This window comes from Melanerpes formicivorus, unplaced genomic scaffold, assembly GCF_026170545.1.
Source record: "Melanerpes formicivorus ecotype bairdi unplaced genomic scaffold, bMelFor1.0.p_v2 SCAF_11, whole genome shotgun sequence".
Classification (NCBI taxonomy): Eukaryota; Metazoa; Chordata; class Aves; order Piciformes; family Picidae; genus Melanerpes; species Melanerpes formicivorus.
In genome coordinates, this window is record NW_027142363.1 from 9,110,050 (window position 1) to 9,136,288 (window position 26,239).

Consider the following 26,239-nt stretch of genomic DNA (forward strand, 5'->3'; position numbering starts at 1 on the left):
AAGTACACACCATGGGCAGCATTGGCACAAGCTCATGTAAAGTAATAACTCCTTCTGTCAATTTTACCTGCCCACGACTGAAATTCTCATGCCATAGCATTTTGGAGCACTGTGAGATGCCCCAGCTAATACCCAAGTGCAACAGAAGAAGGCCTTAAGCACTCTGAGCCATAAAAATCAACTCAATGTACAGTTAAAATCTGAATGCTCATAAAGGAGAAAATAACTGCAATTTCAGCTCAGTTCAGAAATCTGTGTGCAAAATACAATGTGCAGCTACAGAGAAGGGCAACAAAGTTGGTGAGGAGCTTGGAACACAAGCCCTATGAGGAGAGACTGAGGGAGCTGGGGCTGCTTAGCCTGGAGAAGAGGAGACTCAGGGGTGACCTTATTGCTCTCTACAACTACCTGAAGGGGGGTTGTAAACAGGCAGAGGTTGGTCTCTTCTCCCAGGCAGCCAGCACCAGAACAAGAGGACACAGTCTCAGGCTGCGCCAGGGGAGGTTCAGGCTGGAGGTCAGGAGGAAGTTTTACACAGAGAGAGTGATTGCCCGTTGGAATGGGCTGCCTGGGGAGGTGGTGGAGTTGCCGTCACTGGAGGTGTGTAGGAGGAGACTTGACAGAGTGCTTGGTTGCATGGGTTAGTTGATTAGGTGGTGTTGGATGATAGGTTGGACACAATGATCTTGAAGGTCTCTTCCAACCTGGTTTATTCTATGCTATGCTATGCTATGCTATGCTATGCTATGCTATTCTATTCAAAGCAATATTCTTTGGAGACTGTCTCGGTAAATTCTACCAGGGCAGAGGAGAAGGAAAACACAGATCTGAGTATTTTCTGATTACTGCTTTTGAATTGAAGCTAATGGAGAAGGACATCATGTAGGATATGGCATGTGGTAAACAAGAAGTGCTCTATAAGGTACCAGTCCAGCACTTTCTCAATGATACCAAACTCCTTGCTCAGTCTCAGCTGAAAAGATAACCCAGAGAGCAGCTTACTAATTGTTGAATAATGGTTGCACCTGTCAGTAAGAACTATGGCATAAAATGCTTTAGAAAGCCAGAAATGCCCCATTTTAAACATGACAGATTAACCAAGTGCAGGAATTGCAATGCATTCCCTGCCAGCCAGCGTGGTAAGCACAGCTGCCAGCACCCAACTGCTCAGGATGGTATCAGATCACTTAAGCGTTAAAAGTTGCTGCTGGGAAGGAGCTCTGACACAGGATCAAGAGCCACTCTGTCTAAAGCGTGTTCCTTCGCCTCAGTGAACTGCATGAGTTTACACCATCAGGATGTTTAAGTCATCTGAGCTCAGCAAGTCAGAACTTCCCAAATTAGTGCTAATGCATTTTGGATTAAGCTCATCAAAGTGGGAATTCTCAGTCCTTGGCATCAAAGCGACGGCAGAGTATCTTTTCACACCGTGATTGCCTGGTTCAAATGCAAATTGGAGTCCCATGGTAATTTTAATTTTCAGCACTACTTAGCTTTAAGAATATATTAAGGAAACTGCTTTCAAGTTTAATATCAGGATATTGAAAGGCACGGACCTGAAATCTCATCATGTAATACACCTTCACAAAAGAGGAAGCAGAAAAGGTTTACAGTCAGCCAGCACTGCTGTATGGGTTCTTCATTACTTAAGGGACTGAAAAAAGCTTCCAGACAATGCTGCTCCTTACTTGCATTGTTTTTGTTTGGCATTTTTGTATTCATATGAAGCACAGTTCACATAGGAAAGAAGATTTTGCTCCTACCTGCCCTTCATCTGTTAATAATTAACATATATGTTAAAGAACAAAACACACATATAGTCAAGAACAAATTAAAATCAAAGCCAGCAGACAATCTCCTCCCATCTCAAGCAGACAGTCTCATGGAAGGTGATGCTCCCTGGAGCTCAGCCTGCTGTCTGTTTTGACAGAAAATTATTCTATTCTTGAAGCAGTGTCACTCTACTTCTTGCTGCATCATGCTGCATGTCTCCATCAAACAATATTTTTGCTGTTTTGAACTTACTTAGCATTTTCCTTCCTCTGATCTCTGAATCTGACCAGGACAGATGGACTATGGGACAAGTATTGCCCACATGACCATCTATAATCACATGGCAGGGGGGTTACAACTAGATGATCCTTGTGGTCCCTTCCAACCCTGACTGATACTATGACAGTGCAAGACTTGATGGCTTTCCATGCTCTCTGCTGAAATTGTTCCAGCTTTGCTCTCATTTAAGAGAGAACCAGAAAAATCATCATCTGTTCACACACAAACCTTTAGTTGGCATTTTCAGCATCCATATTACCTAGGGCAAATGTGACCCACTAGCTCAAGACTTGAATCAGCAGCTCAAAATGTATGCATAGAAACCACTGTTTGTTCACTCACCAGCTTTTGATGATGAACTTCATATCCTGAGTCATGCCGGAACTCTGCATCCATCTTCACTTCGGATATCTCTTCTGTTTTAACATTGGTCAACCCAGAACCTGCATTGCACCACAATGACAGTTCATTAAACTCAGTGACTCAGTTATGCTCAGCTTACCTCCACCACTACAACAGCAGAAGGCAGTGGTATCATTCACGAGGAGGAGGTGTGAGGCAACGTGAAAGGGAACTGGGAGGAAAGTGAGGTACATCTGATATTTCAGTCCTGCTGAGGTGACACAGAATGAGCTGGTAAAATTTCTCCTCTGTTAAACAGTCCTTAATCCACTGCAGCTATGTTGGTACAAGCATCAAAGGTTTTCAGCATGAAGCACCACAAGAACTAAGCTGTGAGGGACCAACAGAGGCCTCCTGAATTGGCTCACAGGATGCAGACAGATCTGCTCGGACAGCCTCTTTAGCCATGTCAAGAAAATTTGGTGTTTAAGCTGAAATCTTTCTCCTTCCTAAGCTCAAGCTGCTGTGAGGAAAAACACATACCCACGGGTGTGAGGTGGGGAACCCCAGATGTATTTTCTTGCTTCCTGTGAGTCTGCACCTTTTGCACAAACATGCAAAAGTAAGAGTAATTGTCTGTGAAATCCACATGGTTCTTGATTTCAGATTTCACACTGCTCAGAATTAGTATAAGTCTTAATTTCTACATGAGAGATGGTAACTGTCTCCCTTGATTATAAACATAAAGCAAGCAAAGCAGAGCTTGCAGTGATTGTAACTGTAGATAGCTTGAAGTCCTCTTCTGCTCTTATGTGAAGAGGAGATACTCCACTTAACTAGCTGGAAAGAAGGCCAGGATTTCCTCTTGGAAAATAGCCTTGCAACAGACTTGCAACAGCTAAGGAGTGCTTTGTACGTGTGGATCGATTAATGGTTTGTCCTGAAATGCTGGCTCTGGCCTACAGAGGACATATGGAATTCATGTAGCTGCTTATTTTCCTTCACAGTATCAACTGACATTTCTATTTCTTAGAGGTACAAACACTGCATAAGCACGATGTTTATGAGAAGTTATTTCTTCACCCTATCTAATGTGGTAGGAACAAACTGGTTCATATTCCTTGTCTATATTTATCTTAGCATTTTATCACTCCAACTCCTCTCTCAAATTCCTAGTATTTTGGGCTGCCCTTAGACTCTGCTGCAGAGGAAGAGCCTCTCTAAAATTCTCAATACCACTGATTGCTCTTGTGCTCCACCATCTCTCTAGGCTCTGAATACATTTTTGAAGACTTCCATGTGCCAATGACCTCCACAGTCTAAAGCGGTACTCAATGCATGAATTATTGCCCTTTCAATGCTTTTGAATGCACTATTTCTTCTCTCATTAAATGCTGATTTATTTTTGCATTATGAGTCAGCAAGAACAGATCCTCCCAAGAACTCCTCTGGACTGTATAGACAGTCTCATTCGAAGGTTTTGATCTGTCTTTTCACAGTAAACCATGCAAAGGAGAGAACAAGAGAATCATCTTCATGCAGTAAAGTATTTATGGTGATTTTCTTCTGTGTCATAAACTCTACCTTAATAGGTGTCTTGTTTTTATGGAATAAAGCACTTGAAGATCTCAAATGTCTTCACTGAGCATCTGATTTTTGATGCCATGTAAGAGTGCCAGCAAGTACTTTCTGACATTTATGTACGAGGGACTATTCCTAAACACAAGAACTGTGGCATACTTAAGGAGCTGCAGTTTGAAAACAAACCATGATGTTCTGTCAATGAAATGCAGGATGAAATGAAGATGAAGGAAATAAAACACTCATGGTACCTGAAGAATTGTTTAACTTTCTGTCCTTGAAGCAGCTGTGGTTACTTTTGTTTCCAACAGAGAATAGAATTTACTCTCCTTTGTGCAGTAACACAAACCAGCCCCTACACCTGCATCAGTGGAAAGCCAAGAAAACATGTATCTGTCTGCAGAGAGGTTTGTGCCTCTTCAACTCCCTCACCCCTTTGGTTTTAGGATTAAAAAGAGAGGGGTTAAAAAACAACAGTGGGATAGAAGTGCTTCACATAGATTAAATAGCTAGGGGCAAAGGGCTTTCCTAGGATTTGGCTCACTGTCCACAGCTGCAGTGGATGAAGAGGTGGCTGGCTCCCAGCTGCTCACCACTGTCCACAGCCACATGGGCTGCCCCTTAGACACACTGACAAAAGCATCACGTGGAAACTCCTGCAAGGCAACGGCCTAGTGTAGGGCACAACTTTACTGTTACAGCTGGCACATTCACTGAAGCTGTAACTATTGATTAGGATATACCAATACATACATGAGATTTGCCTGTGAAGAATCAACTTGTCTTTTGTTGAGAGAAGCCCTATCTCCCAAACCTCTTAGAGGTCACTAGAAGAGTTAGGAAGCATATGCAAAACTGTGACTTGGCTTGGAGTGAATATGAATTGCCAAAAAGCCTTTGGGAAGGTCCATGACCAAAGCTCTGGCAGAAGCTAAAATGGCAAGGATTAAGAGGGGCAAATCCTGCACAACTTCCCACAATTGATTAAAAGATAGGAAATTAAGAGGAAAAACACAGCCATTTTTCACAATGGAGGAAGGTTACCAGCAGAGTCTCACAAGGATCTGTGCTGTGCTGCTTGTAAAGTGATCTGGACAAGGGAGTGAATAGTGACATGACAAAGTTTACTGATGAGTAAATTAAAGGAAAAAAAAGAGGACAGTCAAAGTAAAGCCAGCTGCAAAGGACTGCAGAAAGCTATTACAAATCCAGAGTGCACTATAAAAGGGAAATGGCATTCAATGTTGATATAATGTAAAGTAGTGCTTACAGGGATACACAGCCCTAACTATACATACACAACAATAGGCTCTAAATTAGCTCTGTTTCACCCAGGACAGAGACCTTGGAGTCACTGTGGGTAATTCCCTGTGGGCAGATGGCACAGTAGCAGTGAGCAATGCAAAAAGAAAGCTAGGAGTGATTATACAGGAATAGAGAAAACAGAAAACATTGTTACAGCACTACATAAATGATGCATCCTCATTTTAATTCTGGCTATCCATTCTGGTCACCTCACCTCAAATGAAGACAGAAGAACTAGAAAAGATACAAAGCAGGGAGAGACAGATAATCACTGGCATGGAATGGCTCCTGTACAGCAAGGACTAGACAAATCATCACTCTACACACAACCAAGCATGAATGCTACAGAGGTCTGTATGACTGTGAATGAAAAGGAGAAAGTCTACAGGAAACAGTTACTCATTATTTATCCAAGGGAAGTACAGTACATCAACACTGTTAGGACACAGCATACTAAAAACTAACAAAGTGTTTGTGCATATATAAATGTACATAATCTCTCACAATGCAAAACTGGATTGTGTATCTCATTGGCACAAATCAAGAGGATGTTCAAAGTACAAATGAACAAATGCAAAGAAGAAAGTTTCATGCAGGGTCACTAAATACAACAGTGAAAACACAGTTTCCAGTCCTGGAAGTCTATCACATCCTAGCTCACTGAATGTGCCAGAAGAATAAGACAGGTGAAGTCTGCAAGTCTCCTGGATGTAGCACTACTAGAGGAAGGATAATGGGTTTGGGCATGTTGTCTGCTCCTAGGCTCTGAACACCTTCAGTGAAAGCAAGCTATGATAGCTAAAGACAACAGGTCTTAGCTTCACTTAAACAGAGGCAAATGCCACAGGTAGGAGTTACAGCAGCATATCAGGGGGAGAAACAGGTCAGAAGCCTTCACATCAATGAGTAATAGAGGTTCATCAGTAGTCTCAGCTGCTGGAAAAACACAGGCTCAGGTTTTCCTAAAGCCACATTTCTTTGAGTTCCCTCTTCCCTCCTCCCATTCCCATCAAACAGCAGCACAGAAGCTGTACTTCCAGAATGCAGCACATTAAACAATCTTTTGCCTTGAGATCAGGTAGAAATTTTTTGCTTATGAGCAAGGTCTACTGGTCAACTTGGCCTTCTTCACCAACCCACAAAAATGCCATGGGATCTGAACACAAAGTAGGACCTGATATTAGGAAGTTAATGATGTCAGACTTGCTGAAACTTGCCTTTGACAGTTAACACATGAAAAAGGTGAGGAACTGGATACTTTTTTGTTTCACTAACAAACCTGATCAGCAATTATTTCTTTCCTCCCATCTCCCCTAGAAGTGAGGAGAAAAACCTTTTTAAAAGTATGAGTAGGGTAAACCAGAGGTCTGCAAATAACTGAGTATATAGTAAGCGAATCCTGGAGTTGTTCTGTTTGGAAGAGACCCTTAAAAGATCATCATGTCCAACCTTCAACCCAGCACTGCCAGGTCACCACTAAATCATGTCCCTCAGTACCACATACACATGGCTTTTCAATCCTTCTATGAGACCTCTGATTCAATGTAAGTGGGATTTTTAGCTTAGCTGGAGAGAACCAGGGAAATTTTATGGGTTGATTTATCCCTGCATTGGATAGTGCTGGTAAAACAAGCCTGAGTTTCCAACATTAACTTGTGATTTTTGGATGCCTGACCAAAGACAGGACTGATCCTTAGCCTTTGACCGGAGTGGTATTTATATTTGAGGATACTCTGATTCATAATTTAACTATGAATTAGGACATCACCTAGAAGTGACAGGTTTTGTTACATTAAGCAGATGCTACTTGAAGACAGAAGATCCCAGTAATGCTGGTGAAGGTACTGTAAAAAGAGAGTCAAGAATGACAAGAGTGTAACAGGCTAAACTGTAATCTAGTTTAGGAGACATTTTGGAGGGTTTTGTCTATCCAGAAGTAGATTGAGCTTCATGTAAAGTTTGTATGTTTATTTACATTACTTCAAGCAAGAAATACTGACCATGTAGTCTAAGGGAGCAAATATGAGTCTGGCTCATAAGACAGGGGAAGGAAGCCAACTGAATTGGCTGACTGTTGAGTCTGTCTATGAGCAGATTCTGCACTAGAATCAAATAACTCTGTACTGGAATCAAGTAATAAATATGAAAAAAAAATATATCTATAAAAATAAATTATACACATATATATAAAAAATATGTATGGGATATATATAGCTATATGGGATTATATATGCCTTTTGCACCATGTTACAGTATAGGACATCAAGACACTTGAACGTGTCCAGAGAAGGGCAACAAGGCTGGGGAGAGGCCTTGAACACAAGCCCTATGAGGAGAGGCTGAGGGAGGTGGGATTGTTTAGCCTGGAGAAGAGGAGGCTCAGGGGTGACCTCATTGCCCTCTACAACTACCTGAAAGGTGGTTGTAGCCAGGAAGGGGTTGGTCTCTTCTCCCAGGCAACCAGCACCAGAGCAAGGGGACACAGTCTCAAGCTGCACCAGGGGAGGTTTAGACTTGAGGTGAGGAGACAGTTCTTCACCGAGCGAGTCATTCGTCATTGGAATGGGCTGCCCAGGGAGGTGATGGAGTCACCGTCCCTGGAGGTGTTCAAGAGGAGATTGGACGTGGCACTTGGTGCCATGGTCTAGTCATGAGGTCTGTGGTGACAGGTTGGACTCGATGATCCTCGAGGTCTCTTCCAACCTTGGTGATACTGTGATACTGTGACCTTCTATTTAACAGCTTTCTCTTTACTTCCAGTTCATTCACTTTCCTCTCCTGGTGACTACATATTACTTAGACCTAGATTTAATTATGATCTACAATTTAATTTTCAAAGGTAGTAACTGAAGAAGAAAAACTTCAGCCAGTCTTCCCCAAACCTTTATCAAAGGTGTGTGAAAGATGCAAACAGCTAAGAGCTGTGCACAGGCAGCACACAAACAGCCTGATACCATTCTACAAGGATACGAAGAAAAGTTAGCTACAAGAACTTGAAATTTGACACAAAATTGATGTTTTTCCACTACCATCTCTAAAATACACAACCCAAACACAAAAGGCAATGTTAAAATGAAAAGTGAGAGCAACAGCCTCACTGCAAATCAACAAATTACTAGGGCTTGCCTTGTGCATTACATAACATCCTTAGGGAGTTGCAGTCCCCATTACTTCAATTTCAAAATGCTACAATTCAGCTGGTGAACATATATTAACTTGCAGCTCCTCAGAAAGACTGACAGAGCTGTTTAGCCATCAAAACCTCAGGCTTAAAAGCATCTAGCAAATCCCCCCCCAAAATGAGCTAAGATGGGCTTTTATTGTACTGCTGTTAATCAGCAATATTGACTGATTTTATACATTAGAATAGAATAGAATAAACCAAACCAGGTTGGAAGAGACCTTCAAGATCATCACGTCCAACCTATCACCCAACACCACCTAATCAACTAACCCATGCAACCAAGCACCCTGTCAAGTCTCCTCCTGAACACCTCCAGTGACGGCGACTCCACCACCTCCCCGGGCAGTCCATTCCAATGGGCAATCATTCTCTCTGTGTAAAACTTCCTCCTGAACTCCAGCCTGAACCTCCCCTGGCGCAGCCTGAGACTGTGTCCTCTTGTTCTGGTGCTGGTTGCCTGGGAGAAGAGACCAACCTCTGCCTGTTTACAACCCCCCTTCAGGTAGTTGTAGGGAGCAATAAGCTCACCCCTGAGTCTCCTCTTCTCCAGCCTAAGCAGCCCCAGCTCCCTCAGTCTCTCCTCATAGGGCTTGTGTTCCAAGCCCCTCAACAACTTCGTTGCCCTTCTCTGGACTCGTTCCAGCAAGTCAACATCCTTCCTAAGCTGAGGGGCCCAGAACTGGACACAGTACTCGAGGTGTGGCCTAACCAGTGCAGTGTACAGGGGCAGAATGACCTCCCTGCTCCTGCTGGCCACACTGTTCTTAACGCAGGCCAGGATGCCATTGGCCCTCCTGGCCGCCTGGGCACACTGCAGGCTCATGTTCAGCCTGCCATCAACCAGCACCCCCAGGTCCCTCTCTGCCTGGCTGCTCTCCAGCCACTCTGACCCCAGCCTGTAGCACATTACATGTGTGCACGTACACACACACACATCCAAACCCCTAAAAGTCTTGCATATGCAGAGCTTATTGTTCCTTCCCCTCAAAGGAGAAGGAAAATGAAAACAATCATACAGAATTAAAAACTGCTCATATGAAATAAACCCAAAGTAACTGCTTTGGGAAGCACGTTCTCCTCACACAGATGAGTTTTTCCTTCTGTGTAGATATATGTTTAGGATTTAAGAAAGAGAAGAAAGAGGATACAATGAATTCCACCAAGGACACACAAGGTGTACATTATCTACTACACTGCTTGTAATTGCTTCATCAACCAGCTAACTAACAGCTTATCATGATGCTGTGATTGCCTTTTACAGAGCCTTAAAGCTGTATTAGCTGCGTCGGTCATCTTCCAGTTACTTCTGGAGTTAAATACCTAACCTCAGAGTGAAGCACAGCTGGAACTACCAGATCTGGGTGATCTCTACGTAGAGGAAACCCAAAGTAGCTTACTTAAGCATTCAGGAAGAACTTTAACTCCATGCCCATGAACTGTAATGGCAAGAACAAGAACAGATTTGTTGAAACAAGGCCTGTTAGGAGCATAGTAAACAGCCTTAACTGGGTAAAGCTTCATCCAAAACAAAAAGGGTGGATGAAAAGGAGTGCAGTGTTTGAACAATTACACAGGTAGACTGTTGCATGTTGTAACTAAAAGTTCAGCTACTGCTTCCATCTGACTCTAGGACTTTGTTCACCTCATTGCACAGAAGGCAAATTGTATCCTAGGCTGTATTAAAAGGTGTGTGGACAGCAGGTTGAGGGGTGATTCTTCCCATTTACTCTGGTCATGTGAGACACCACCTCAAATCTGGTGTCCTCATCCTAAGAAGGACACAGCTGTTGGAGCAGGTCCAGAGGAAGGCCACAAAGATGATCCAAGGGCCGGAACACCTCTGCTATGAGGATAGGCTGAGGGAGATGGGGTTGTTTACCCTAGATGAGACTCTGGGGAGACCTTAAAGCTGCCTTCCAGTGCCTGAAGGGATCCGACAGAAAAGCTGTGGAGGGAATTTTCATAAGGGTGCCTAGCAATAGGACAAGAAGGAATGGTTTTAAACTATAATTCACTAAGGTGCTCTACGCCCTCACCTCATGCAGATTGTAGCAGATGTGATAATGATTTTGCAGAAGACCCATTAGCCTGACAGAGCCTCTGTAGCCATGCAGGGAAAAAAAGTAACCCCTCAGCCTTCTAGAATGTAATAAAGACAGACACATCATGATTTATGAGTGGAAGGGCCAGAGACAGAGCAGCCTTTTGTGCAATGTCTCCTCAAAATTATTGACTGTTTGCAAAATCAACAGAGGTGGGGAACGCAATAAAAGACCAACCCAACCCAACCGTACTGCACGGAAGTAAGAAAGCCAGTTAAGGCCATAAAATTCTTGCCCTGTGAATTACAGGCGTCCTGTGGATGACAACTCTTAGTAGTATCATTACAGGTGCAACTGTGCAACAGATCTGCTCTGAACAGAGTGCTGGTTACTTCCTTTATCAGCCTGAGCTTCAGAAAGATCTGCTGACTGTAAGCAACGTCCCTTCCTACAGCAGGTTTTCAATCCTGTCAGTTTCCACAGATCAGATGCGCTGAATTAACAGGAGGGAAAAAGAGCTTGCTTATGGGTGCTTCAACGTGTTTTTATAGGTATCTTTGTGTATGGGTCTGTCTCTCTCTACACACACACAAAGAGAAAAAAGTTACTAAAAAAACCACACAGAGAATGTAGCTCCAAGGAATTGAATGTTCATCATGAAAAGATGACCTCTAGGGCACATGGGGAGACAGAAACATTATTGAAGAGGCTGTTAGAGTGAGGCCATCAAGTGATGCTGTACTCTTTCTATTTGAAGCTCTTCCTATGGAAGTTTTCAGGCTGGACTTCTAATGGCTCCCTGCCTGAAACAAATTATAAATAGCAAGAAATATGCCACAAATCTCTTAATGTTTTGTGTTGTATTAAAAAATAGCTCACTGATGACTGCCTAATAGATCTAGATCATTTCCTTCCCTCTAACCTTTTATTATCTCTGCTTACTCCCTTTTCAGGAAAGGGAGGACAAGAACAGGATTTAGGGATTTTTCTTACTTTTGTTTCCTGATTTGTGAATTAAAAAGAGGAAGGACAGTGTACAGAAGCACTAGGCTTCATTTCAAGTATCTGTGTGACTCACACAAACATTCTATCTGTACTAGGAAATAGGGGTCCCTCCATCATTACTTTGCCTGGGACTGAGGCAAATCTGATTCAAGTTAAATCTTCAACTGCTGATAGCCAAGGTGGAATGCAGCATGGGTAGGGCTCTGGACTATGTGCTTTAAACCTGGTCTTTAATCCAAAGTTTTCTGCTCTACTCTTCACATTTCCTGACTTCACTTCTTAGACTTTATTGTTTTTTAAAGAGAGAGAACAATGTGGTGAAGCATCTCTCCTATGAGGACAGACTGAAGGAGTTGGGGCTGTTCAGTCTGCAGAAGAGAAGGCTCTGAGGTGACCTAATTGTGGCCTTCCAGTATCTGAAGGGGGCCTACAGGAAGGCTGGGGAGGGACTTCTCAGGATCTCAGGTAGTGATAGGACTAGGGGGAATGGAATGAAGCTGGAGGTGGGGAGATTCAGGCTGGATGTGAGGAAGAAGTTCTTCCCCATGAGAGTGGTGAAGCCCTGGAATGGGTTGTCCAGGGAGGTGATTGGGGTGCCGTCCCTGGAGGTGTTTTAAGCCCAGGCTGGATGAAGCTCTGGCCAGCCTGATCTAGTGTGGGGTGTCCCTGTCCATGGCAGGGGGGTTGGAACTAGATGATCCTTGTGGTCCCTTCCAACCCTGAATGAAACTATGACACTATGAAGTAACAAGATCCTAGTTAGCATAAATGATACTAACAACTAAGTACTTGCTCTTCTTTCCTGTGCTGTGACCAAATTATCTCTTCTTTTGGGAAAGGGACAAAGATCTCCTGCATGATTTTCATCTACTTTTAAGCAAAACACAGTGAGTATTATAAAACTGTTGTGTAGATGACATAGTAAAAAGAAAATGGAAAAGAAAAAAAAGAGTCATGTGTTTGTATGTTTGTCTTAGTCCTGTCAAAGCCAATCTTTTTCAAGGATTTCGATCACCTACAAGATGTTCACTTGTTCCTCTTCCCAGGCTTGGACTGTTGCAGGTTAGAATCACAGAATGGTTTATTTTGAAAGGGACCTTAAAGATCATCTAGTTCCAAAGCCCCTGCCATAGGCAGGGACATCTTCAACTAGACCACGTTGTGCTTAAAGCCCTGTCTAACCTGGCCTTGAAAAGCTCCAGGAATGGTTGACATGACACCTGCATTTTCAGCCTGGAGAAGCAGGTCACCACCTCATTCATTTGAGCAAAACAAGTAGAAGAACAAACTCTAAAGTCAGGACCATAAAATGGGGCAAACCTTTCAGGCATCAACAAGAATCTGGGCAATTAACACAAAATGTCAGAAGCAGCTGCACATATTAATCTGTCTCCAAGCACCTTGCTAACACTTTGTCATTTCAGAATAATATCCTTGTTTTCAGATGTATTTCTTTTTTATTCCCATAAAGAACAGCCCCAAGCTGTAAGAAACCAGACTATCCCAAAAGGACAGTGTGGGTAAGTGTCTAGCTTACTGTCCTGGGCTCTGAGACAGGCAGACATTGGGATCTCACACGTATGTGACACATAGTCATTACAAGATCCCCTCTTTCTTAACCTCTAACACAGAAATGTTACTTGCAATCAGCAAGTAAAACAACTTTAAAGCACAGATTTATTTAGCTTTTTAAACCAACAAACTTTTTTCCTTTTGTATTTCACCATTTAAGTATCCATTTGTGTTTCTCTGCTGCTAGTTTATGAAGCTACTCAGACTGGTATCAGTTTTGTTGTTAAATCGAAATTGCTTTTAAAGGATGATAAAAAAAATCAGGTGGGCAGTTATTGCTAGAATTTATACCAGGAAGAACAAATTTGCTTAGTCTGGACTTGGTGATTAAAGGTGTGAGGAACTTCAGGTCTACCAGGAATGGTAAAGAGAATGCATTTTATTTCTTGTTAGGATATATCAATCTCGTGCCTGTAAAGGGGCAATATCCCCACTTCAGTTGCACATGTAAGGCACTTCATGCTGTGAAATTTGGAGTACAGGCACAGGACTGACAGATTTCAATCCCTCCAGGGAAGCAACTATCTCTGTGCACAGAGGAACGCAGCACACCTCTGCATCAGGCTGGAGGGATTCACTCTGCACAAAAAGCAGATCTCAAGCACTTAAACACTCCACTAAAAGCAACAAAGGTGGCACAGGGCCCTGCACTGCAATTTTGCACTTGAATAGAAAACTGAGACAATATCCCATGTGATTTTCATACTGCAGAAGTTACTGCATCCCCTAGAAATTTCCAGCCATAGTTGTCACATGTTGAAAGCTCAGTCACAACTTACTCAAGCCATACATTCAGTACTATTTGTACCACCCCGACCAAGAAAGCATCTGATACACTGGACTAAAACCCATCATTCCACTCAGAAACTAGTGCAGCTGAGTGAGAACCTCTGCTCTTTAGAGAATGAACATCAAAGAGCTCTCTCATGTGACTATGTGTGAGGGAGTATATGGGAGAAAGGAATAATCTTTAGTATGGGAGGTTTTATGGAGGTCATAACAGATTCTTCAAGGTTACTTAAAAATAGTTAATAATCAAAACTTCAATATTACAAGGAAATTGCCAGACTGAATGAATATTGCACAACTCAATTTAAACACGTTCATGTTTCATTTGTCATATTTCTACTGCTCTTGGGGAAGAAATCTAATACAGAAGGCAGAGATAACTCAGTACTGATGGGATGTTCCCATATCCCAGAATTTTTGGCATTGTTCTACCTCTTTCCAGGATCTGATCTCTTCATAGAATGGGTTAAAAAGTAAAGCTGTCATATTCCTAAGCCAGTGCTAAGAGCACATCACCTGGCCAGCCCTGACATGTGTCCCAACTGCTGCAACATAAAAGCTTTTTTCATATCCACAGTAGAGATATCTGTAGTCCGTAAACACTGGAGAGGTGAAAGATTTGAGCACACTAGGAAGGTGTTGGCCCTAATGCTAGCTAATGGATGTTTGGAGGAAAAGATGAATGGGAAAAGACAATGGGACTGGTAATTTTGATTTGGTCTTAAGAAAAAGCCCACAACGATGATGTGACACTGAATGAATCCTGATCCTAAAATATACCAATCTAATCTTGCTATCTGTGGGAAAATAACCTCTTCTGAAATAAAAGGCTGTTTGCTCTTGATGGAACCAGCTATTTCTAGACAATCCTAAACAAAAACAGTGGGGGAAAAAAACAACATAAAAAGTAAAAAAGTTATTATGAAAAGCAAGGTTTCACTTCTGAAAACTGCATTTGGCCAATTTAAGTTTTCTAAACATATGAATCTGCTCTTACTCTGAAATCAGCAGGGAGATACAGGTACTTACAGAGAGCAAATTGCCCCTCTCTGTCCTAAAATGAGCAGACATACAGAGGGAAGAACTATGCATATTTTTTTTAGATATCTGGAGTTAGCAAAGACAAATATCCCAGCAAAAAAGGTTGATGTCCTCTGCAATTCTACAACTGCATGCATGAATTCTTTATCAGCCCTAATTGCCAAGAAGCTGTACAGAGGATTTGATGCTTCTGTCACACATTTCCAAATGAAATGTATTATGGGGTATTGTGTCGTTGCCTTCTGCACCTCCCAAAGCATTATTGCCAGAAGGGATGACAGTTTGGTAAAAATATCAGTTATAGGTCTTTGGATCCTACTCTCTCTTAAAGTAGACATCCCAAACTCCCTTGACACAGAGCACTCACAGAGTGATGGGGGGGGTTGTGTGGGAACACTTCCCCAGTTTATGGCCTAGCATTAGATTTTAAGAAAGGGCAATACCAAAGGTCAGTTTAAGCAGACCACATGCATGCTGGGAAAACATAGGTTAGGTGAAAGCCATGCAAGTTGAATACCTGGTCGTGTGGTGAGTCCTCTGTCTGCAGCTGGGCGGGCATCCACGGGTTCAACTGGGCATGTACGGAAAAGAAACAAAAAAGCAATCAAAAAAAGCCCCCAAATGATAAAGGCAACTGCTCTCCTGTTGCAAGAGGAGAGACTACAACAACAAAGTTAAAGCAACAACTAGAAAGGCTCCGACTTCAGTGAATCCTGGAAATAAAAGGAAGGGAAGGCGTGACTTCAAAAGGAAAGCTTCACAGCTCAATTTTACATCATATTCTGGTTACTGCTTCAAGTGAGGAGCCATCAAGATCAGAGAATTTCAGTCTATAGAGTGAAACTATATTCATGACGTGCAAACTTTTCCCAGTCGCCTCAGCAAAACGGGCACCAAGAACAGACACGAGCTCCTGCAGCCAGTCTAGGGCAGTGCTGACTTACAAAATGGTCTCTTCTCCCAGGCAGCCAGTACCAGAACAAGAGGACACAGTCTCAGGCTGCACCAGGGGAGGTTTAGGTTGGATGTTAGGAAGAAGTTCTATACAGAGAGAGTGATTGCCCATTGGAATGGGCTGCCTGGGGAGGTGGTGGTGTCACCATCATTGAAGGTGTTCAGGAGGAGACTTGATGGGGTGCTTGGTGCCATGGGTTAGCTGTTTGGGTGGGTTGGATTGGTTGATGGGTTGGACCCGATGATCTTGAAGGTCTCTTCCAACCTGGTTTGGTTTATTCTAAATAAATGTTTGTTCTAAATAAAACCCACTGAATCCTTTTTCCTTTCCACAGGGATTCTTCAGAACACTAGCTATAAGTTTAAAAAAAAAAACAGCAATGCACATGTTGAAAATCTACTCAATATTTCACTCTGATATGCTGTGACTTGGAGACAGTAAATTTGCTTTCTCATTTTTGAAAGGGAAGCAAAGGAGAGCACCACTTTATAGCTCAATTGTGTGTCACGTGGTTTTAAAACTCCTGTATTGCTGCATAAAGCTTTACCAGCTGAAGCCTAAGACTGCTGGAGTTCACTGGCATTAACAGAAAATAGGATGTACAAAATGCTTCGAGCTGAGTCACTACCTCCTGCTTTAGTTAAGTGGACAAGTTCATTAAACACTCAGACTTTTTTTCCCTCTTCTCCTTTTTTGGCTGTTTCTCTCTCTCTCTCTAATACCGTTGCCTTCCTTATCTACTCAAGTGCCAGTGTTAGAAAGAAATCAGATTGAGATGCAAGAATTTTCAGACTTTTTAAATTCAGAATTAAAAAATTAAGGTATTGTCATTCATTTGAATTTCTAAAGAGCAGTAAGGGAGCCACAGTAAGGGAGCCACGTGTCCAGAGAAGGGCAACAAGGCTGGGGAGAGGCCTTGAACACAAGCCCTATGAGGAGAGGCTGAGGGAGCTGGGATTGTTTAGCCTGGAGAAGAGGAGGCTCAGGGGTGACCTCATTGTCCTCTACAACTACCTGAAAGGTGGTTGAAGCCAGGAAGGGGTTGGTCTCTTCTCCCAGGCAACCAGCACCAGAACAAGGGGACACAGTCTCAAGCTGCACCAGGGGAGGTTTAGACTCGAGGTGAGGAGAAAGTTCTTCACCGAGCGAGTCATTCGTCATTGGAATGTGCTGCCCAGGGAGGTGGTGGAGTCACTGTCCCTGGAGGTGTTCAAGAGGAGATTGGACGTGGCACTTGGTGCCATGGTCCAGTCATGAGGTCTGTGTTGGTAGGTTGGACTCGATGATCCTTGAGGTCTCTTCCAACCTTAGTTATACTGTGATACTGTAACATAGGAGACCTGACAAAAGTGCAGTTTTCAGTCATGAACCGCTCCATACGCTCAGCATCAGAAACTCCTGCTAACCTGGCGATGCTGCTGACTTAAGCAAGGGGACTGCCTATCTTCTTAGGAGGTCTCTGTCACTTGCTTAGTGCTCCTGTGGGTGTGACAACCTGTCGTGCTTGTGAGAGGCCCATGTGGCACTCATGTCCTTTGTACAAAGGAGATGACTGCAATAGCTCCTGCCTCTGGAAAACAGCAGCAAATCAACTTTACAGCAGCTACAGACTAGAGGTGCATCTGCACAACTGAATTGTTGCTTTTACCAGAAGGGAAAAATACTTTAAAGACCTTGCTGGTTTGGTGCTGCAGAGACATGCCATCAAACCACATTCCTTCATAGCAGTTCAGAGTGGCACTCAGACCATGTAATTGCTTTCCTGAGACAATGATATAAACAAAACCATTTTGGAGAACTTTCCTATTTAAGTCTTCTGCTAGGTTTTCCAATAATGTCAACACCAACCCTCAGGTAGGTCAGCAGTAATTTTCAGTGGAAAGGACTGAAGAGAAGAAATGACCAAAGATTAACATTACCCCAGCTGGTTCTGAAGAACCCTCATCCATCATGCTGGCCTCTGCCTCCTCCCTAAGAAGGCTGAGGACTTTTATTTCTCTCTCAGAGCACTATAACCCCCCATGCCCATCACTAGGGCAAACTGAAGGCAGGTTCTGGGTAGCAAAAAAAATGGGAGTAGGTAAAGGGAGAAAATGATGAAGTTTGTGTTGTGTAGTAGCATGGACAAGTTACAGGATCAGGACAGGTGTTCCTTTAACTTTTCCTTCTGTTCTCTATATAAACTGGTGTAATCTGATGCCTTTGTAGCAGGGTAGTAAAATACTCTGTGTAAATCAACTGAAACTCTTCCTCTGCCTGTTTTCCCCTCCCCTTCTTATCTCCTGGTAAGGAGAGAGAAGTGAGGAGATGGAAGGGGAAATGGGGGAGCTTAGTTGCTCTAAGCCATTACAAGGGGAAAATTCTTGCAGGACCACCAGTCAGACTGTGGCCTGTTCCTGGCAGACAGCTGTGAAGTGTGTTACAGTGAGCTGCAGCTGATTCCTCAGGAGAGTGAAGCCAGCCAGGTCAGCCCTTGCTAGTACCTGACCTAATCCAGCCAGCTGCTCTTGGTCGCTCAGCATGACGCTTGGCTGCATGTGCCCTCCAGACACGTCCAGAGTCCCTGTCACCATCTTGTGTCTTCTGCTTCTTGCTGCTGGTCAGTCTGTTGCATTTGCTCCAGCTCTCTCTTCTGTTTTTGTTTAGGTCGCTCCCTCTAGCTCTAACTCCCTGGCAGTCTGATTTTAGTCTCACTCTTGACCAGTCTCTCCTCTTCCCCTCAAACCCAGTATTCTTCTGCCCACTGGTTTTTTGGCCTTTGCTGTCTTTCTGCCTCATCTTATGCTTCTCTGACTCCTACTTTGACCACAAAACTGGTTCTGATTCCACTAATTTCACCTGGCACCAACTTCAAAGCTGGTAAATCCATGTCCCCTGTTTTGTCTCCCAAACACCCAGCTGACCAGTCACTCACACGTCATGCTGGAGTAAGTCCAACTGTGTAAAGCTGGTCTCAAAACTCATTCTGATAGCAGGTACAGCCTAACACACTGCTTTTGAAAGACTTTTGAAGGCTGTGCAGTTCAGCTACAAATCACAAATCCACAAACTTGCCTGAAAAAAGACATCTGTAGCTCCAGCCTCTGTGAATCTACTGCTGATTTGCAGTAACAGACTTTCACTATTGTGACTAACTTATCACTAAGGATGCTGCAGTTGAACTGGCAAAAGGAATACAAACACAGGAGCAACCTGAGTGCCATGATCGAAGTCCCTCAGGTTTCTGATTAACTGGCTCTTGGCACCTAAGTAAACTTCCAATTCCAAATTAGATGCAAATGATTAAAGTATTATGCAGTCACTTCAACAAACTGGTCCACAAGCAACATAAAATACTCCTCAGGAAAAAAGTTTTTAGCAGCTGGCTGCAGTGCTAAGTATGAAGGAATGTTTCAGCAGTGTATTCCAGACAACCAGTAGCAGTAGGGGAAATAAAATCAACTCTCATGCTAGGATTGTGCTGGATTTGTAATAATTTTCATGCTAACAAACATAAAGCTCTTCCCTAACTACAACACTCATTTCATCATGGCACAAGTCTAACAACTCAACCACCTCCCTTAGATCACAGTGTCATAGTATCAGTCAGGGTTGGAAGGGACCACAAGGATCATCTAGTTCCAACCCCCCCGTCATGGGCAGGGACACCCCACACTAGAGCAGGCTGGACAGAGCCTCATCCAGCCTGGGCTTAAACACCCCCAGGGATGGGGCCTCAATGGACAACCCATTCCAGGGCTTCACCACTCTCATGGGGAAGAACTTCCTCCTCACGTCCAGCCTGAATCTCCCCAATTCCAGCTTCATTCCATTCCCCCTAGTCCTATCACTACCTGACATCCTGAGAAGTCCCTCCCCAGCCTTCCTGTAGGCCCCCTTCAGATACTGGAAGGCCACAATGAGGTCACCTCAGAGCCTTCTCTTCTCCAGACTGAAGAGACCATTGTCATGCATTTTAGAAGACCGTCACTCATAATTTGCTGGAACTTATATTTGTTTTTAAAGGAACATAAGCTCAACACTGAAATGCATTGTGTGTCTAAATGTCAAATTTAAGTCAGAATTTTGAGAGACACATCTGACACAACAGACCACTTCTAAACTTGCATTTGAGAACCTCTATCCTGCTTACACCGGAAAGATGGCAATGTTCAGGGAACAACATGAAGAGAAATCACAAAGTTCAACTCAGAACCCTATTGTACATACCTTCATTTTCAGTATTGGCTGGAACAGAATCAACACCAAAGGGATGCCATGGCTGAAGGTCATCTAGGCTGACCTCTCCATCCACAGGGAGAAGTTCAACTGTAGTCTTGGTTTCCGTCAATGAAGGCATGAGAGCATCATTTCCGTAGCTGATTCTGGGTTCGCTGATCATGTTGGCCAAAACATCATCAGAATAGTTTTGCTCTTTCTGAAGTAATTCATCTGCAAGGAAATGTCAACAAAGAAATTACCTGAAAGAGCCAGCCTTTCTGAGGACATATTCCCAATGATATTAAGGTAATAATTTCTGATGATAAAGAAAAGCATGAAGGCTGGGGATAGTCAAAACTCTGTGATGAGCACTCCTGATAAGTGTGGCATTTTTTGGCACATCAACCAGAATTGTTCAATACCATTTCCCCACCCACATTTCTACCACATAACAGACCATAGGCCTGTGATTTAAGAGTATCTGGATTCTTCACCACTACCTTCAAAGGAAGCACAAATTCTATTCAACCCAATAGATTGTCATAACTTAACAAGTAAGAGGCCTACAAGAAGGAATGTCTTTGTTATTTCCTGTTTTCCCCCTCTCTTAAATGCTCATTATCAAAGCTCATCACAGCTTGTAAATTCTAAATCACAGCAGTTCCTGTATTATGTATTGACAGGCTGGACAGATGGGCAGAGTCCAACGGCATGAGATTTAACACACCTAAGTGCCAGGTAGTACACTTTGGCCACAACAACCCCATGCAGTGCTACAGGCTGGGGTCAGAGTGACTGGAGAGCAGCCAGGCAGAGAGGGACCTGGGGGTACTGGTTGACAGCTGGCTGCACAAGAGCCAGCAGTGTGCCCAGGTGGCCCAGAAGGCCAATGGCATCCTGGCCTCTATCAGGAACAGTGTGGCCAGCAGGAGCAGGGAATTCATTCTGCCCCTGTACACTGCACTGGTTAGGCCACACCTCGAGTACTGTGTCCAGTTCTGGGCCCCTCAGTTTAGGAAGGAGGTTGACTTGCTGGAATGAGTCCAGAGAAGGGCAACGAAGTTGGTGAGGGGTTTGGAACACAAGCCCTATGAGGAGAGGCTGAGGGAGCTGGGGCTGCTTAGCCTGGAGAGGAGACTCAGGGGTGACCTTACTGCTCTCTACAACTACCTGAAGGGAGGTTGTAGACAGGCAGAGGTTGGTCTCTTCTCCCAGGCAACCAGCACCAGAATAAGAGGACAAAGTCTCAGGCTGCGCCAGGGGAAGTTTAGGCTGGAGGTTAGAAGAAAGTTTTACACAGAGAAAGTGATTGCCCATTGGAATGGGCTGCCTGGGGAGGTGGTAGAGTCACCATTACTGGAGGTGTTCAGGAGGAGACTTGATAGGGTGCTTGGTTCCATGGTTTAGTTGATTAGGTGGTGTTAGATGATGGGTTGGACACGGTGATCTTGAAGGTCTCTTCCAACCTGGTCTAGTCTGGTCTACTCCTATTCTATTCTATTCTATTCTATTCTATTCTATTCTATTCTATTCTATTCTATTCTATTCTATTCTATTCTATTCTATTCTATTCTATTCTATTCTATTCCATTCCATTCCATTCCATTCCATTCCATTCCATTCCATTCCATTCCATTCCATTCCATTCCATTCCATTCCATTCCATGTTAATTCCTTCCCAGCCTTGCACTGCAATACTACCACAGGTTCCTCACTAATTAGGAGCGCTACAGCTACCACTGCTTCAGTGCCTTCATCAATGACGAGGCAGTAAGGCTCCACTCTGCAATATGTCTCTTAAAGGTCACCTTAACACATCTGATGCCACTCTGCCACCCTATCACTACAGCAAATTCAGCACATTGAAATTGAACAGAAATTTGTAACCTCAGCCTTGGGGCCAACCATGGGTCCTGAATCTTGTAAGATGGTGTTTTAAACCCAAATTTCCTCTTTAAAAAGCAATTGCTTTAACAGTGACTACACCTAATGTGTATACAAAATTTCATGACTTTGATTGGATTTCTTCATTAGAATGACTTACTAGGACATAGTATAGAAAGCCTAGATAAAACTGAATTGTTTTTCCCTGTTAATTTCATACTATTTTACAAGATACCTTACATAGCTTCAGCATGAAAGGTTAAGTCTGATTTTTGTCTACCTACTGCACTCAGACTTTTTCAAATTAAAGTCTTGCATGAAAGCAGAGACAGGTGAAGCACCTTGATACTCCGAGCAGACACTGTGTCACATGACTGATGTTCATTCTCATTAGGTAGGGACAAAGAGGTTTTGGGACAAAGCAAAGAGAAGGTTGTTAGAGACCTGAGTGAGAAGTCTGGTGTCCAAATGCCTTGCAGGGAGCATGGGTGACACCAGTTGAAGCATGTTATAATACCAAGTCATCACAGATCACAGGAAAGAGAGTATTCAGAGTTCTGCCAAGAATTTAGTGCCTGCAATTCTTTCAGAAGGGTTTTTGGTCAGGGCCCTTTGCTACTACTGTCTTCCAGCCTTCCCCAGAGAATCACGTGAGGCAGCTGCAGAGAGCTGCAAATCCATGCAGTGATGGCAGGGAGCTGCTGTGCTGGGGATGCTGTGCCCCACTTGCCCCTTTTCTCTGGGTTAGCCAAATATTGCACAACTTCTGCCTGCCCAGCTCCCTGCTGCTGCTGCACTCTGTGTTACCTGCGCACAGCTCCTGCCCTTGGAAAGGGACAAATGGTGCATGAAGAGGAAGGAGCAGAGGGAGAACGACCAGAGCTCCATCAATAGAGCTGTGTGGTACCTGGGCTGGCATGGCACTTGAGGGGAGTCCACAGTGCAGGCATGGCTAGGCCTTCCAGGATGACAGAGAGGGGCACTCAATTCACATGACAATATTGTGATTACATCCAAATCCCTAGAGGCTGGGAGGGATGTGTACACAAAGTCTCCCTCTCAAAGCTGAAAGAAAGCAACTCGGCTGGGAGCATGTTGTCACCAGGCATTGCAGGCTCCATTATTTCCCATTCAGTTGCAGCACACAGCACAGACGTTAACTGACCCACACAATAGCTCAAGTGAGGCAGACAGATATTACAACCAGCAGATTATGATCACTATTTTACAAGCAGGGAAACAATGGCCAAAATGAATCAAGCTTGTCTGACATGATGAATCAGACACTGAACGACAGTGAGAAATTGGAAGTGCCTGGCTTAGAAATTGTGTTGGAGTTCATCACACTGAGCCAGCTGTGTCTTCGTGGAATAAGTTATTTGCAAGCAATTGCTTCAATCCCTGAACTGCTAAAAAAGTTTGCTCTAGGATTTCCAGTTTCTGACACCAGCTGGCAAAGCCCAAGAACAGTTCTGCAGCGCTGATTTTGTTCTGAGTAGCGATGACTACTTGACTCATCAGTTACACTAATGGAAAGCCATAGGGCCTTGCTGTTACCCATCGATACAGTATTCCCTCCTTTTCACAGCTGCCAACTCAATTCCTCCATCCTGCAAAAGACAACTCCCTAAATAAGCTGAGAGTACAGACACAGCTGGAGGCTAGGATGTGCATTCAAGACTGTTTTAGGAGTTTTATTTGTGTGGTGAATATCTTCATTATTAGGTGCTGAAAATAGAGAGATTCTAGGCTGCTTCTCAAAATTTCATCTCCTGTTAAACTAATAGGACAAAACCTCCATGACAATCTTCCCATAATAAACTTTTTGTTACTCAGCTCATTATTTCCTTGCAGCATTCTGCTAAGCCCTGCCATTGAGAAGATGAGGATGTGGAAAATTTTTGTACTTCTTAGAGCAAGTGCTCAAAAAAGCTGTGACCTTGCATAAAACTCGTGCTCGGATGGGGCTTCAAACCTCCCAGCAGCTCTGGATTTGGTTTGAGGATGCACAATTGTTGCTGCTCCTTCAGGCACCCAAATCTTTTCTTTCTCAGGATGAGAGAAAGGCTCATTTCTCATACCTCAGTAAAATGCTCTTCAGACTCATCATCAGCATAGTATCATAGAATCAGTCAGGGTTGGGAGGGACCATAAGGATCATCTAGGTCCAACCCCCTTGCCATGGGCAGGGACACCCCACACTAGATCAGGCTGGCCAGAGCCTCATCCAGCCTGCTCTTAAACACCTCCAGGGATGGCGCCCCAACCACCTCCCTGGACAACCCATTCCAGGGCTTCACCACTCTCATGGGGAAGAACTTCCTCCTCACATCCAGCCTGAATCATCTTTAGGGAAGTTGTGCTTATTCTTGGGCTTACTGCAGGTTATTTTCCCATGGGTGATTACTACTCAACAACAGCATCTAGAAAAATTGGAGAGTGTTTGGGGAACTAGATACTACCTCCTCGTAGTTCCCTGGGGAACTAGATAGAGGAGTAACACAACCTCCTTTCAAGACCCAAAAGCAAAGAATAGCAGAGGAAAAGAAAATTTATTACAAAATCTTCCAGCAAATGCTGGATTGTTAGAAGCTGTTTGTCTGCAATGACCCTAGGCCACACTTCTAATTATAAAGCTCTGCAAAGAGCACTCTGCTAGCAAAGACATCATGGCAAATCCCAACAGAGTGATGGAATATTAGACTGCCAACAACCATGCTATGTTCTGAAACTGATCTTTTTATTGGCATACAACAGTGCTTCCAGTGTTGGGCTCTGGGTCATACTTACCCCAGCCCTTAGCTGGCACAGACAGAACAACAGAAATTTCATGTGGAACAGCTCCACTTGTTTCCCTGGACTTTTGAATTTACTTCAAAAACTGCTTTAAAATTGGCAATTTTGATTTTGGAAGTTCCATAAAGCAATTTAAGGTCTTAAACCAGATTAGAAACAAACTGCACCCAAAACACCACTTCCAAATACCAATTAAGAGACCACCAAATTACATGCCAAGCTGTCACCCGACATCAACCTTCCTTTGTAAAATGGCACCTGCGTGACAGACTGCAGATTGATTCAGCAAGAAGAAGTTTGGAAATCAGTTCAAATCAACTGCTATAAATGCTTTACATTTATCATCTTATGAGTGACCATTCAGTCTGAACAGAGCCCTTGTTCTTCCCCAAGGTATAGTTGCTTTTGAGCACGTGCACTCCAAATGATCAAGTGTCACCAACCTCCCTATTTGTAATGGCAGAAATGAAGAGTGCTTTAGTCATAGCAATAGCTTCATTTACACATGCAAATATCTTATGCCAGTTTGAAGACAAGTTTAAATCATGCAAATGCTGTATGTCACTATTTGGACTCTCTAAGAACACTTACACAATCATTTATTACTGCACATGTGATTAAGAGGTAACATGTTTAGATGCAGCTTTTAGGCGGGCTAATTCAATACGCCATGGCTCATAATCTTCAACATGAGCATGTGCCTAAGAGATTTGCACTGATGTAATGCAGTTAAGTTTTAACTAAATTTGAATGTCTGCGTCCTGTCAGCTGAATCAAAACCTCACCAAACTGGCTAAGCATGAAAACAAGACCTCCTTAAAGGCTTTGGCTTGGTGAATACTTTATAACTACCACAACAAAAATCCCAAAACATTATGACCTGTACATCTGCAGTTATAGTAGAGCTCTTAAATAAACTGACAGCATACCTGTGACCTACAGCTATGCTCAGAGCACTTCCACAAGCTCCATGCAAATGAATGAACGTATTCCACATTCAGAAACGCTTCTGTTTTGACACAAGTAACTTCTTCTGAGATGTGTGGTAAATCAACCCCAAAATAGAAAATCTTAGCAGCACAGCCAAGGGGCTTACAGTAACACTTATGGCTCAGAGGGCCTTCTGTACTTGTGACAAATGCATGTTCTACAGTCAGAAAGGTAGTTGTCACTTCCATATCCTGTGAGTTTAACATACATAACTTATTAAAAGTAGCAATTCCTCCTCTGAGGCAAAATGAGAAAATACACAAGAAAATACCATGGGTATTTCCTCCAGCCTCTGCTCAAGCCCTGAGAAATTTCAAGCATGTGCTTAAATTTAATCACCCTTAGGTCTGTGCCTTACTGCAAAGACTACAAAGTTTGAATGAATTCCAAACACATTGTTATTCCAAGATGTTTTGCCAAATCAAGAAGGCTGTAATGCTACACACTATTAGGTGTCATAATTTGAGCACTATCAAACCTGCAAACCACAACTGTGGTACT

At 43.3% G+C, this 26,239-nt stretch overlaps 1 protein-coding gene across 3 annotated transcripts in view; it reads right to left on the reverse strand.

Annotated features, from left to right (window-relative positions):
* Positions 1 to 26,239, reverse strand: part of APP (amyloid beta precursor protein) — a 236,614-nt gene that overhangs the window by 12,204 nt on the left and 198,171 nt on the right. For all 3 annotated transcript variants that reach the window (XM_068144469.1, XM_068144468.1, XM_068144470.1), the window contains 3 exons: positions 20,078 to 20,299; positions 15,431 to 15,484; positions 2,395 to 2,495 (listed from right to left, as the gene is read on the reverse strand). In XM_068144469.1, the coding sequence (XP_068000570.1) occupies positions 2,395 to 2,495; positions 15,431 to 15,484; positions 20,078 to 20,299 (377 nt within the window). The remainder of the gene's footprint in view (positions 1 to 2,394; positions 2,496 to 15,430; positions 15,485 to 20,077; positions 20,300 to 26,239) is intronic.